The sequence below is a fragment of the Ischnura elegans genome, chromosome 1, assembly GCF_921293095.1.
Source record: "Ischnura elegans chromosome 1, ioIscEleg1.1, whole genome shotgun sequence".
NCBI lineage: Eukaryota > Metazoa > Arthropoda > Insecta > Odonata > Coenagrionidae > Ischnura > Ischnura elegans.
In genome coordinates this window covers 51,659,553-51,673,888 of record NC_060246.1, presented here as the reverse complement: position 1 = coordinate 51,673,888, position 14,336 = coordinate 51,659,553, and the positions used below count along the sequence as shown (strand labels likewise).

General features: G+C 36.0%; 1 protein-coding gene across 1 annotated transcript; it reads left to right on the top strand.

Moving 5' to 3' along the window:
* Window positions 1-310: 310 nt before the first annotated feature.
* Window positions 311-14,076, top strand: LOC124160429 (ras-related protein Rab-8A). Its single transcript, XM_046536286.1, has 6 exons — window positions 311-474; window positions 1,131-1,191; window positions 3,295-3,433; window positions 5,975-6,064; window positions 12,519-12,632; window positions 13,478-14,076. The coding sequence occupies exons 1-6, from the start codon at window positions 351-353 to the stop codon at window positions 13,580-13,582; spliced, it is 633 nt and encodes a 210-aa protein (XP_046392242.1). The 5' UTR covers window positions 311-350; the 3' UTR covers window positions 13,583-14,076.
* The last annotated feature ends 260 nt before the right edge of the window (window positions 14,077-14,336 follow it).

The following is a 14,336-nucleotide window of genomic DNA, read 5'->3' as shown; positions in this document are numbered from 1 at the left end:
CCATTTCTCCCGGGGGTTGGGCGTGACGACCCCCTCCCTTCTTCGTGTTGTCGAGGGGGAAAAAATACAACAGTTGGTCCGTCTGTACCCTCGTCTCACCCTGTTTTCCCAACAAACCGTCTTTCCCCACCCTTCCCCTGCGCGCACCTTGAGTCACACCGATACGTTCCCTCCACCCCTTCTTCCCAGACATGTTCCCATTCCCTTACCACCTCCCCTTTGGCTGGCACCCCCTCACCCCTCCCCCCCGCATCTTCCGCCATCGATCGCCTCTCATCCCCTTCTGTGACCTCCCCTCCCGTCTCATCCCACCGTCCTCGCCATCTCTTCGACCCTCGGACCGAGCAAACATGGCGCTGGACTTCGCCGCTACGTACAAAGTCCTCGTCCTCGGAGATTCTAACGTAGGGAAGACCTGCATTGTTCACAGATACTGCGACGAGCGATATTACGACACGTACATCTCAACCATCGGTGAGTCCTTTGCAATATTGTCCCACTTCGTGAGGCCTTGTCGTCAGGGAGGAACCGTTCAAATTTCCAGGGAATGGTCTTTTCTTTCGATTTTCCCCATATTTTCTTGCATATTGACTTTGCCTTCTGTATTGGAGGACTCTGTAATGTGGTCGAAACGACTGTAACTTTTGATTTTGCGAGTATATTTTTCCACTTAAACGTAAACAACATTTGACTTACGTACGTGTGTTTATATATCAGCAGATATGCCATTACAGTGTCAGGTACTTTTTGGCATAAAGTGAGTAAGGATCTAAAATCAGATTCAGGATGAGTTTTTTCCGTACAAATAGGTCGTATCCTTGACTTATTCAAATATACATATATGCTCAGTGCTCCCTTTAGAGTAACGGGTATTCCCCAACTGTCATCGTCCAATCGATTCCAGCTCCGCAACTGTAATGTTTATATTTCTTTTTTAATGTATTTTATTTCAAAGAATCAAATGAATAGAATGTGAAATATTTAAGCAGGTCCTTTGCATATTGTTACTTGTTCTGGTTGCAGTTTTGCGGGAGCAATATTTAAAAATACTCTTGGTCGGTGAATTATTTAGAGAGTTCTGTCTTTGAAACTTTTTTCTTAAGGTACTCATTTAATCTCTCACATTTCAGGCATCGACTTCAAGCAGAAAATAATAAATCTGGATGGAATACCTATTAAGCTGCAAATATGGTAAGGTTCTAGTCAAATAATATTCTGATGTTTAGTACCACTGTCGGCGAAGTGCCCGCTCGTTAGCTCGAATGTCCCCAACCTCCGCATTGTAGCCCCTTGCTATAAAAATTGAATCCAAAAAATCTTTTGTTGCACTTTGACCCATACTCAAGTATATATCCGCAAGATATGGCAATGCAGAAGATTATTTCGTGTGGAAGAGTGTGTAAATTTAGCTTTTGCGAGTTGGTGATTAACTAATATGATTTCACTGGATAAACATAGTTGCATCGTACGGTAGACTGCACTGTCTTTTTGAATTTCATTCTCTCAAGCTATTCCTTAAGCTCTTCCCTATTACTATAATTAGGATTACCCTGACGGCAAATGATTTAGTTGATTAAATTATATTTTTAATGACCAATTTCTGTAGGGAAATGTGAGGTGAACTTTATTCTATTTTATGTCAATCTCACGTTTTCTACATTTCTCGCATTAGTCACTGCTTATTGTCTTTTCAATCTCAGATTTCGATAACCATTTTTTAAATGTATGATCTGTTGCGACTCTCATTACTGAAAAAGAATTTCTCCTGCGTGTTTATCGTTGAACAGAAGTTTTTTTATTGATTCATTAGGGTTTTCCTGGTGATGATTACGTATATATGTAGCGTGTAATAAATCTTAGAGCTTCAACAAATGTTAAAGTATATATGAGATGGAAATTTTTAATGAATTCTTCGGGATCTACAATATTTTGGTGTGTTTTATGCTTCTATCTTGATTCTGTGCCCTGAAATTTTACCTAATTATATCAGAACATTAAGTATTATTTTTACTGACGCTGTTGACACGATTCACTGTTGTAACTTTTTGTTCGTAGGAATAGTTTATCCTTATGGTGAATAAAATGAACTCTATTTCTGTTGAATATGGGCACCTATCCTGTGAGTGAACATTATAAAAGCGTAAAATAAAAAATAGCGTGTTGAGTTCCGACCTGGCGCTTTCCTTATGTGTCCTCCAAGCGACTGAAATCGTCGTCAATCGGCGTATAAGCATTCAATTAACCCGCCCCTATCCATCTCTAAGTTCTAGCCTCACCTAGATGCCGTTACTGATGAGAATCAGCACTCAAAGGTCACCCTCAAAAGCATGTTCGTCTCATAACTTTTTTGGAAAACACATCTGTTGAACCTTACCTCAAGTTCAGAATTTGTCTTTTGTGCGTCAGATCATTTAGAAAAAATATCTTAATACAAAATAATAAATTTATCAGCTGTTAGCAGGAACCCATGAATGTCTATTTTTGTCATGATCCTTACAAAGTTTCATCTTAGTTTATATTTATCGTGCTATTGAACACGGTTAGAAAGATCATACCAGGAAAGAATAAATGGGCCTGGAAAACATTCGAATTCCTTTATTATCCGTATTCTTTTCATATATCTATTCTAATTAAAAAAATATTTTCGTGGTAATAAAGCGGGCTGAGAAACCTCGGAAGTGATACCAATAAATTCTTATGATAATTTCCATTTCACGTATGAGTAAGTTTCTTTTCACCTACATGAGATTTGTCTGTATATAAAAATGTTGATAATAATTTTCACTAACTTCTGCCTTAAAAACGGAAAATAATAACTCAAATCTAATACTACTATAAATTCCTACAATTTATTCAGTATTTGAACCTTTGTGATTTGCATTCTGCGAATTGAATTAATAATGAAATTTAAAAAAATGAATTTCCTACATCTCCTAAAAATCTCGACGGCTAGCACTGAACCCATTTTAACGAATACATTTATAGTTTGATCTAGCAGAGATTTCGTATCAATAAATGCCTTATATTTATCTGGTAATTTCCGGCTATATTTTACCATTAATCTACACCGTTTTAATTATTCCCACTCTGAACTTGTGCTCCGAGTGGGATTAATAAAAACCGACCTTTTGCTGTTTTTATTTTTCTGGCGATGTAACTTGTCATCACGTGGTTTCATAGAGAACGCGTGTTCACCCTCTATCTATTTTATAATAAATAAAATAATGATGAAGTTTTCATGCTGCCCTAACTCTTCCTCGTTCAACAAGCTAATGGTTATCCTCGTACAATCAGGGACACTGCGGGGCAGGAGAGATTCCGGACGCTCACTACTGCATACTACCGGGGTGCCATGGGAATCATTCTGATGTACGATGTGACCAGCATGGACTCCTTCAACCACCTCTCCTATTGGCTGCGCAACATAGAGGAGGTGAGGCCCAACACCAACAGTGGCCAACATCGCCAGCTACGTGAGTCTTAGCATTGGTGTCATTAGAGGCTCCCGAGGTGCCATATAGAAAACAGGATGTCACAAGAGAGAAAAACCTTTGCTCAGGTGGGATAGTAAGGAAAGTAAGCAGCGGAAGGGGACCGACGTAATGGCAGTTGAATATGTTCAATGAATCGTTCACTGACCAACAATAATAAATGTATAATCTCGGTCAAGGTGAGGGCGCATCACGTTTTTATCGTAGCTTCAATGTTTGTCATTATTTTACTTCTTACGTTTAGTAATTCTGTGTCCATATTCCAGAATTGAATTACTTATACTAAGTTCTGCATGTAACTTTGTACGCAGCTTCGCGCACTTGTGCAAAGGAACCAATCATCCTGGTGATTATATTACATGCGATACATATTGGGTTCCTTTCTATCCTAAACGTTAGGCAAATACATGACATGTTTGTGGTGCGGGTAGCATGACTTAAGGGCGCAACGAACCTTTTTCCCGTTTCAGTCTCAATTACAGGAGATTATTAGAGATTTCCTCTAGCGCGGAATTTATGGAATGTGGTGGAATTCGCGTTTCAGGAAGCATTATATTTTTGATAGTTAACTGTTCCTTTCCAATTAGGCAGAGAAAAAGCTCTTTTTTAGGAATGATTTTTCATTCATTTAAGAAACCATTGTCATTATTTTGTCCCATATTCAGATTTTATTTTATCCCAACTAAAATTACTGTATCGCACTTTAAAGCAGTTTTTTGTTTTAGTAATTTCCCACAGGGGCCATCTTTATTTCACTTGGAAAATAATGATTAAGGCATGTGATGATTATCGCTTCAAAGTAGATCATGTTATTGGTTTCTCACATAGGTAAGCAACTTTCCAATTCAAACTTTTGATGATCTTTTGAACTAATTTTAAAATGAATTTTGTGTCCATAGTTTTAGTCTGCCAAATGAATTCTTGGAATTAAAAATTTCATTTTCCTGCATCCAACTAAGAGTCATTATGGAATTAAATTATATCAATTTAAATTATAAAGGGTAGTTTGATGTTCTTATTACAATTTATTTAAGTTGTACATCAAAATAATATCACATAACTGTTACAAATTCATGGAAACGTGTTATTTCTCTTTTACCTAGTATTTGTGGTAATATGGTGGTAATAAACAGCTCTGTTAATATTTGGAATACTCAAGTACAAATACTCATACATATTCATGCACAAATTTGAATATTGTGTGGAAATATTTACGCTAAGAGTACAGAACTCTCAGGAACCCTGCAAACAGGTAATGGTTGTATGATTTTATGTTAGCTTTCTGCCCAGCGACCAAAAAGCGCTTCACCCCATCCTATTAATGGATAACATGGAGATTGTTCTTTGGCATTTGTTTGTTTATTTTTAACATTTGGTAACAGGGTGAGTCTTGGTCCTCTCTGGAATTCTAAAAGAATTTTAATTATACTACTCAAATGAACCTTCTAGGTGGAAAGGAATATTTATTTAGGCAAATTCTTTATCATGGATTAAAGTAGTTAAGCAAAGGAAATTAAATGTTATATGGCCAGGATAGAGTACTATTTTGTTCAGCAGTTTTCTAGTACCAGTATTTCTACCCTGGAAGGGCTTTAAAGTGGATGATTGCCCCTCTTAGGGATTTGGAGATGATGCCATCTCCATCATCACATTTTTGCAGCTGTGAAGATTATTTCAGCATAAGCGCATTGTTTTAACTTAACATTCAAGTGGTACGCAAGCTTACTTCACGATGCAAGGAACCAAGGCTAGGCATTCAGGCACCATAGTAAACTACAAAAAAACAATACAAATTAAAAGTTAAAACAAAATTATCTGGAATTTTCATGGAGACCTTTTTAAACCAAATACTACCCTGATGCTGTACAGTTTTTGGAAACACCACATTCACGCTAACATGCTCTATTTTAAGATAGACAATAGTAATAAAATTGAAGCACATGGATATTTATCTATCTCATCATTTTAAGAACATGAAAGTATGACTTTTCCAAATTTTCAAAGATAGGTGCTGCCCTAGTATGCACATAATAAACAAGGAATCTCTCGATCCATTGGCTCTCAGTTTCACTTATAAAATGATGGAATCATCATCATAATATACTTTAATTCCTGCTCAGGCAGTGGCGCCGACTCCATAATGGGGCCTGAAGGGGCCCAAGCCCCCCCTAAAATTCTTTACAGATGTGAGGAAAAAATGTGTCAGGCTAGTCAATTTTCACCGGAGTGTCCAGATATCGAGATTCAAGTGATCAGGGTTCTAATGGTGATCATATGACTCTTCTAAAATGCTTAAAAAACTTAAAACTCACTAAACTTATAAAATTTACCTGGGCAAGGTCCTCGGTTTGGGCCCCCCTATATTTTTTGTAAGTCGGCACCCCTGTGCTCAGGTGGTATATATTAGGCCAAAATATCTTTTATATTTGAATTATTGTAATTTTTCTGAGCAATCTTAGCCATTTCATATTTTTTCTCCTTAGAATGCATCACCTGAAGTAATAAAAGTACTGGTAGGAAACAAGAGTGATGCCATTCCACAACGAGCTGTTGAAGCAGAAAGAGGGAGAAAGGTAAGAAACATAATTAAATTAAAAACTTACAATAAGGATGTTATCATGAGGTTACATTTTCGTGAAGCATTATATTTTTTATTTTAATTTGGTGAAAAGAAAAGTTAATATCCCTTAAAATTAGTAGAATTTTATAAAATGCTACTATTTTTTTAACTGGGAAAGTATGTGTACATGTTCGTGTGATTTTTGGAATCTTTTACTCGCGAATAAAGAAAATACTAATGATTTTTATGTTAGGTATGCTCACAGTGAATGATTCCAGAATATTTGAATAAATTTATTAGAAATGAGTAGTGCTTAAAAAATTACAAGGAAAACTTTCATATCTTGGCCAGTGCAAAAGTATGAAATTATATCAGCCAGACTAAGGCAAACTGAATAAATTTTTATTGAGGCTCAAACTTTTTCTCGTTTCATATTTTTGTGAGAAATATATCTGTATCTTATCTGCCATATGTGTGAGCTAAAATTTTAACTCATCTCTTTGGCACCTATTGACATTAACAGGTATTTACTTTTGTAACACACTCTTTTTATGAACGACAACATATTGAAGTATAGAGGAAACTCGGGACTATGTTTCCATTGGCAGGCTAAGCCAAAAAATCGTATATATATATATATATATATATATATATATATACGATTTTTTTGCTTATATATATATTATTTGGATATATATATTCATATAAATTCAGAGGTAAGGAAAGAAAGGGATAGGAACATGGAATAGAAAAAGGACGAGGACAACGGTGCTGTGGTAGGTGGAAAAAAAGCCAGAAATCAGAGGGTAAAAATGCGGCCTGACTGCGACTCGAACCCAGAACCTCCTGGTTGCCGGCCAGGTGCTCTACCAGTTGCGCTACCAGGACGCTTAGATTTACCATGATTTCGGCGGGGGTTTATACACAGAAAACTCCCTTTGCTGTGGCCCACGAGAGTAACCAATAGATGGCACTGGGGCAGCTCACCACTCACCAAGAGAAGGAATGGACGAGGACACAAGGATGAAAGGAAAGGTACACACTCACACGATAGTAGGAAAGAGACAGGAACATATATATTCTGAGCACTAGTAGTTTTGGGAATACAGGAGAGACTCCCAATAGTGAACCTGCACTTAACGAATTGATAAGAATTTATGAACTTCTCTCCCTGTCCATATCATACAGATAGGAAAAACTATGTTACAGACCCTACAATTTGTAAAAACTCCATTTTATTCAATAATTAAATAATGAGAAAAGGTTTCTATGGCCTCTATAGATTCACAGTCAAAAATGTCTCCAAAGGCCGTAAAATTTGTCTTGTGAAACCAAAGCCAGAATACCCTCCTTTGGTAGTTTACAGGAATATAAGTTCCTAACAGGGACTACCACAGCCACATCCAACCGAATGAAAACCTTTGCAAGGCTCAAGGCAACCTTGGGTTGCTAAGGTAACCTTTGTAGAGGTTGGTTAAACTTTGGTTAAACTGTTCATTTTGATGAACCGTTCACTTTGAACCTGTTCAGTAAAAAAGAACAGTTCAAAATATTTGTTTGTGGCAAACAGTCAGGGTCATTCAGGTAAAAAATACTGTTTATCAGACGTTTTGAGTAAATGAAGGCTTAATGTGGTATCATATGGTTTGTTCAGCTTGTCATAGAAATTTCAAGCAAATTCTGTCCTGGGCCTTTACTTGGTCATCCGTGCGCAGGACAATATCTGCTGTCTACTTGTAGAATAACCCAGAATTAATATTTATCAACCCAGCATCTGATGTTATTTGTGTATATAGCACAGAAAAGTTTTAAAATGCTGCTCTTGTGAGCAATTTAGACTTTCATACATAGCTAACTGTTCTTTATAAATATTTTTAGTATAAACATCATTTGTGAATCTCATTGTAAGATATCTTAGGGCTGCTATTATGGATGGAATAGCATTATGCTATTCTTCATTATTGCAACCGATGTTGCTATAATATAGCGTATTGCAACGCCTATGCTATTTGGTATTACGAACGGTTGCAATTCGTGTTTTTACTACACCGGAAGACGTAATTCTCAGAATAGCATAGGCCCGTTGCTATTTACTATTATGAACGGCGAATTGCAACCGGTAGGCTTGCTATAATATTACGCGGTCTTCGATGCCGAGCAATTCGGTATTGCAACCAGAAAACGTGCGCATTGCGATGTCGAATTGTTTTTCTGAGGTTAAAGTAACCTAATCAAGCATTGAAAAATGGAATAATAGCCAAAAATAAAATGATATCAGCTTTATTTTAATTAAATAATAGTAGCATAAGTGATGAATATTTAACTAGTTAAGTGATTTGGTTAGAAATTAACATTCGAGCTTAATATATGAAGCTCAAGCTTGCTTCATCGACAGTACGAAAACAATAACAATTAATGCAAAGAATTACTACGATTAGCCCAAATTTTCCGAGTTTTATTCATATTTACAACTCATAATTTTATTTCATCACTTGACTTGCTACTAAAAATATCCTCAATGTAGGCTATCAGGTCGATTCTTGAAAAATTTCAAGCTTGTGGTAACACACTAACTCGCCAAATATATTAATAGTTATAGCTTTCAATGAAAACCATATATTACCATAATAATACCATATACTTTGATCAGCCGTTCATTTCCTCAATTGGACAGTATATACAAATACATGCAACGAGTCGAAATTGTTTTCCCCACTATTCGCTGCCTTCTACAATTAAAACTAAAAATTTACTAAATTATAAACACGGGCAGTCGACTTGAATTACTTGCTTGAAAACAAAGGATTTCTCCGAACACCAATAAAGTTTCCGAACAAATATGATTCACCACAAACGTTTAATGGAATATCCATGCACTACATCATTAATGCAATATATATCATGTGGAATTGAATACAAATTGTTTCCTCTATAGACAAGTAAGTTATTCACACAATTAAGTTTCAGTTTATCGGCACAGTTCAGGGTCTATCAAAAATTTCAGTGAGCACATAATAAAATCAGCTGATACGAAAACAATGATAACTGACACAACAGCACTTTCCACACGATTCACTATTGCTAGATTCACTTTTTCACAGCTGTTCCATCCATCCTCAAATTCACCATCACCTCCCTCTGCTTTTTCCAAATATGCAGCTGAAATATCGATACTATTCCATCATAATACATGAAAGCACAGCTGTGACGTTGCCACCTACTTCATTTCCTAAACAGAGAATGAACACTGAAATTAGGGAGTCATATAATATATAGATAACATTAGAAACGAAAGCTTCTAGTTCATACAGTAAAACGATATCGTCACGAGCAATACAATAAAAGTTGATACATATTAATTCTGATATGCAACAAACAGACTTCGAAGCCTAACACATTTACGAAGAAAATCAAACATATTTAGCTTTCAATGATTATTTCGCATAGCATATATCTCACGGTAAAGGACCGATCGGATATAGGTAAATCATTGAATATTTATGTCCGATAAATCATCATTATAACAACGAAATTATGACCTAACCCACCTGTCTGAAGCCATTGGGAAATTATCACAACCACAACAAACAGCTGATTTCTTAAATGAGATTTTCAAAGCGTATTATATATTTCCAAGGTTTAATATAATTTTTAAATGTAAATAAAGCAATTATTTATAATTTCAAGTCAATATTCCGTAAAATACAGAAAAATATGTAAAATATCTTCTCCCTCATTGGTTACGCAAACTGTTCAGAAAGTTTTTCATACGGGAAGAGGCGGAGCTTCCAAATAGCTCGCGCAAGAAATAGCATGCTGCTATTCCGAACAAAATTATTACTACGCTTCATTCATAATACGGGGTCGTTGCTATAATGACCCGCAGAATAGCGTATGCTATTTTTTGCAACGCTTATCCATAATAGCAGCCTAGGTATCTATCCACTCTAACAATGTAATTAACTGTCAATAATAGCATGTGTAATATGGTGGGAAATAATCAGTTTCATTGCTAAATTGGCACTTTTGGTAGAATGTAAAAAAATTGTGGAATATGTTACACCCATGTAATTCTGTAACATATTTAAATATTAAACATTGAAATCAAAGAAAGGGTTAGCTCTTTTGAGGTGTATTTATGTGCAACTAAGCTAAGTGGTCACAATAAAATATATAAAATGTGGTGACATGAAAAACCTAATATCATAAAATCGCCGTCGGTAACATATTGTTTTTATTCCTTCGAAAATGATGGATATATGCCTTCGCAGACTTTCTCCGGAAGAGTACCTACCAAGTGCTTCCCCTTCAATGCCCTCCAGCTGAAAAGACAAGATGTGTTAAAGAAACTTCATTAAGTGTAGTGAAGTCAAATAATAAAAATAAGTAATGGACCTACAACTACCCATGTCATTATTTTTAAGTCAGATTAAGATGTTTATTTTAAAAATGGCAGTGTTCTCAAACATGAGATCAATGGGTTCTGCCCTTGAGGTCTTGATTGATGAAGATGAGGGAGAAGGAGATCGACATGATACTCAGAGTAATGGCACAGCTACTGGCTTAGGAACTGTGGCTGTTTGGGCTGGATATCGAACAAAAGCAGTATGGACTGTTCCACCATGAAAACTCCAGTCCATAACCTGTCCACAGTAGGCCTTAAACATTTTTGAAACTTTTCTTGAAGAAAAAATTTGTTGCCTCATTGACCTTGTTATAAAATAAACATTTAGAGCCATGGATGAGAAGATACTTTTTCCACGAAGAAGCTAGACAGCTTTAATAAAAAGCCAATAGGAATGTACTTACGGATATAAAAAAATATAAAAACACAATTATTGTCCTTCATAAAAGAAAACAAAATATTGAAAAATCAGGAATTTACATGTTTCTTTAACAAATTAAGTTTTTTCGATTATGAAAAGTGTTAAACTTAGTTTAAAACCTATTACTTAGTGCCTGGTTTTTCAAAACTTTTCCACCCTGGTTTTGGAACCCCCCCGAACGAAAATCCTGGCTACGCCACCGCTCTGAAGGATCGCTTACTGCCAGCACCAGCTAAGCTAAATTCTGTGGCCAAATCATCACTGATCACCCTTCTCATAATACACCAGGTGGCATCTGAAGCAGTACTGTACAGTACAATACGTATTTCTTCCTATTTTCCTCAAGTAGACTATCTGTTTAATATGATTGGTAGCTTAGAATATTGTTTATATGGCCAACATAACATATAATACATTGAAATATGAACGTCAAATATTTTGCAGGAATGCAGGAAATATTTTGGAATTACATGTCCTACCATCTTATCAGCAAAAGGTTCATTTTTGTATGTGTTCCTCCAAGGTCCTTAACTCAGCCTCTGTGTATATATTTAAGAATACTCAATAAGTTAAAGTTGTATTGTGGATTATTATTTTTTCAGGATTCCCACCGGTTAGAAACTCCATTTCTGCCGCCGTTAAAAGCTCTGACTCAGGGAACAGGACACCGCAATGCAGACACGCCAAGGCGTCAGCGGAAATGGAACTTCTAACCCGGTGGGAATCCTGAGAGAAGTTAACTCACATCATTGGCCGGGAAAGTATCGAATCTTTTTCAAAATTGTACTCACCTTCTAAAAACACCGGGTACTGGGCTTCACGGCACGATGGTTGCTATTAATATATTTGGAGCCTTAACACTGCAGCGACTTGAAAATTTTGTCTCCATGAAAAAATGTAGTCACTTGCACTTACACTTTCGTGTGATGGCTTTTTACAACTTTCGGCGTGAATTATCAAGGCGTCCAGAATATTTGTATTAAATATCTCTCTTTACGACATTATACTTTATTTGATGATCATAAAACAAGCACTATGAAAATTCTTGGCGTAAAACATGGTAAATTAGCAATTGTATATAGATTACTCAATTTTCATTCTTTTGCGTCTAAGTGTGTGACCTTCAGAAATTTTATCCAAGAAACTGTCCACATTAATTTCGGTCCTATAGGACTTCACAAGTGTGGTCAAGGTCAAAACTTTCATACAGATGGGGCACTGATTGGACGACCTCTGGATGTCCAAGATCGGACAGTGAGTGGACGGATGGAAAGGATGGCAGCCGGTCGTCCTCTGGCTGTCCTGAAAATCCACGGACAGTGAGAGGATGCGCCGGACGCGCAGCTGACGTCCTTTGGCAACAAGTTGCTGTGTGGGGGGTAATTCTGAAGTGAACATGGTTAAATGTGACTCTGACAGAGAATATAACATGTTTTAATCATTGAAAATATCTCCTGCGATGTCTTACATGTGTGCAATTGACCACTTACGTACAAATTATGAATTTGAATAAAGGTAATATGCAGCCTCATTAAAGGCATTAATTCACTCATTTCCATCCTCTTTCTCTCATTGCAAGCATTTTAATTGGGATGAAATTGTAAAAACTAGTCTAATGTTTATTTTTGATTTCCTCTTCAGATTGCTGAAAATTTTGATATGCCATTCTTTGAAGTGTCTTGTAAGCAAAATATAAATATTGAAGAAGCTTTTTTGACATTAGCAAGGCGAATCCGTGAGCAGAGAGAAAGAAGGGTGAGTTGGTTTGAGTATAAACTAAAAATAATTTAAAATAAGGTGAATGCATGATCACACACAATTAAACAAACTGTTTGTAGCACATGATAGTAGTTGTACAAATCAAGCCAAAAAATATTTTGCATGAGTATTTAGAATTAGTGGAAATTGTTTAATAATATTGCAGGGATTAATACCCATTTGCTCCGAATTTAAAAATCATTAAAAGAGACAAATGTTTTCGCAAAAGTAGCAAAAATTTACTTATATGCTGCTGATTTGCAATTGAAGCCATTGAGCATAGGCTTGTTTGAATGGTGTACATTAAAGGAGCACATAAAAAAATGGAGATGTAAACATGTGTTATAATTCATATATATTCTAATATGCATGTGAAGTCCAATATTCTGTCATAGACTGTATACATCAAGATTCCAAGAGTAGAATCACAATATAAATCTTTTTCACACAGAGCTCCACCTCATGAATTAGAAATGCTAAACATTTTGAAACCTTCGACCTACATGGAACAACTGAGCCAATCTCAAACAGCATAAGCTGTCTGACGCTGATTTAACACTATCTTCACCGTATCATTTGTGTTGGATCCGTTTGAAATCTGCCTTATTAGATTCATAAAAATTCCTACCCTATAATATTATAAATTTTTATCCACATGTTTTCTCTATCCTTTCAGTGAGAAATATGCATGTACTGTGAAGCTGGGATTTGTGTACAATATTTTTAAGTCTTATTCCTCTGCAGTAGATTATTATTGAGTCCATTTCTGTATTTTTACTGTACAGATAACTTTATTGAAAATAGTAAAATAAGATTTAAAGCTCAATAACAACTCATTGCAGGCTAGCATATTTGATAGTACTGAGCGACAAGGATCTCGTAAGGTGGCACTTGAGGATGAAAACAATGAAGAAGCAGGAGGAGCACCATGGCGCTGTGCATGCTGATAGTGAGATCTGATGCAAGTGGGAGCAAAGCACTATAAAATAAAACACTCAATTATCCCTTTTCATACCACATATCGCTTCCATGACCTCTTATTGTTACCCCAGAAGAGCTGCTGATGCCACTTGAATGGTGGTGGCCAGCCATCCCCAGCATCCCTAAGCACAAATGAGAGAGTGAGTGACACTAGGGCTTCATGGCTGCGAATGAAGATGTGCAGCAGGGAGATCTTCTTACTGCTTCACCATGGTTACAGCAAAAATTGACTCTCTATTCCTGATATTTGACGAACGAAAGAATGGCATACAGGCAATGTATAAATATGCACTGATTGTGCTTTTGTTGACACGCACAGATACTATGTATCATATAAGAAGCTATTTCTCAAGATGTGTAACCCTTTCTCTTGATATTTTTTTGCCAATGAAAGAGTTACTTGATGAGAATAAATAAAATGCATGTAAATTAGTGAATGAATTAAACTTTCGGTATTTGACCATCAAAGTTTATTTCGATGCCCATGTGTTATGAATCTATTTTTCCTTGAGTGGGATGATAATGGAATCCATTGCTTTTATTAGATACTTGTGAACTAATTCCAGTTTTACAATGCTGCTGTAAATTTTATTTTTTCTATTTTCTTCTTCCAAATGTATGACCTCTGTAATTTCATTTAGTGTTTCTTCATCACTAAATGACTTAAAGTACACATTTTTTTCTTATTCTCAAATATTGTTTTGCAAAACAGTAATCATA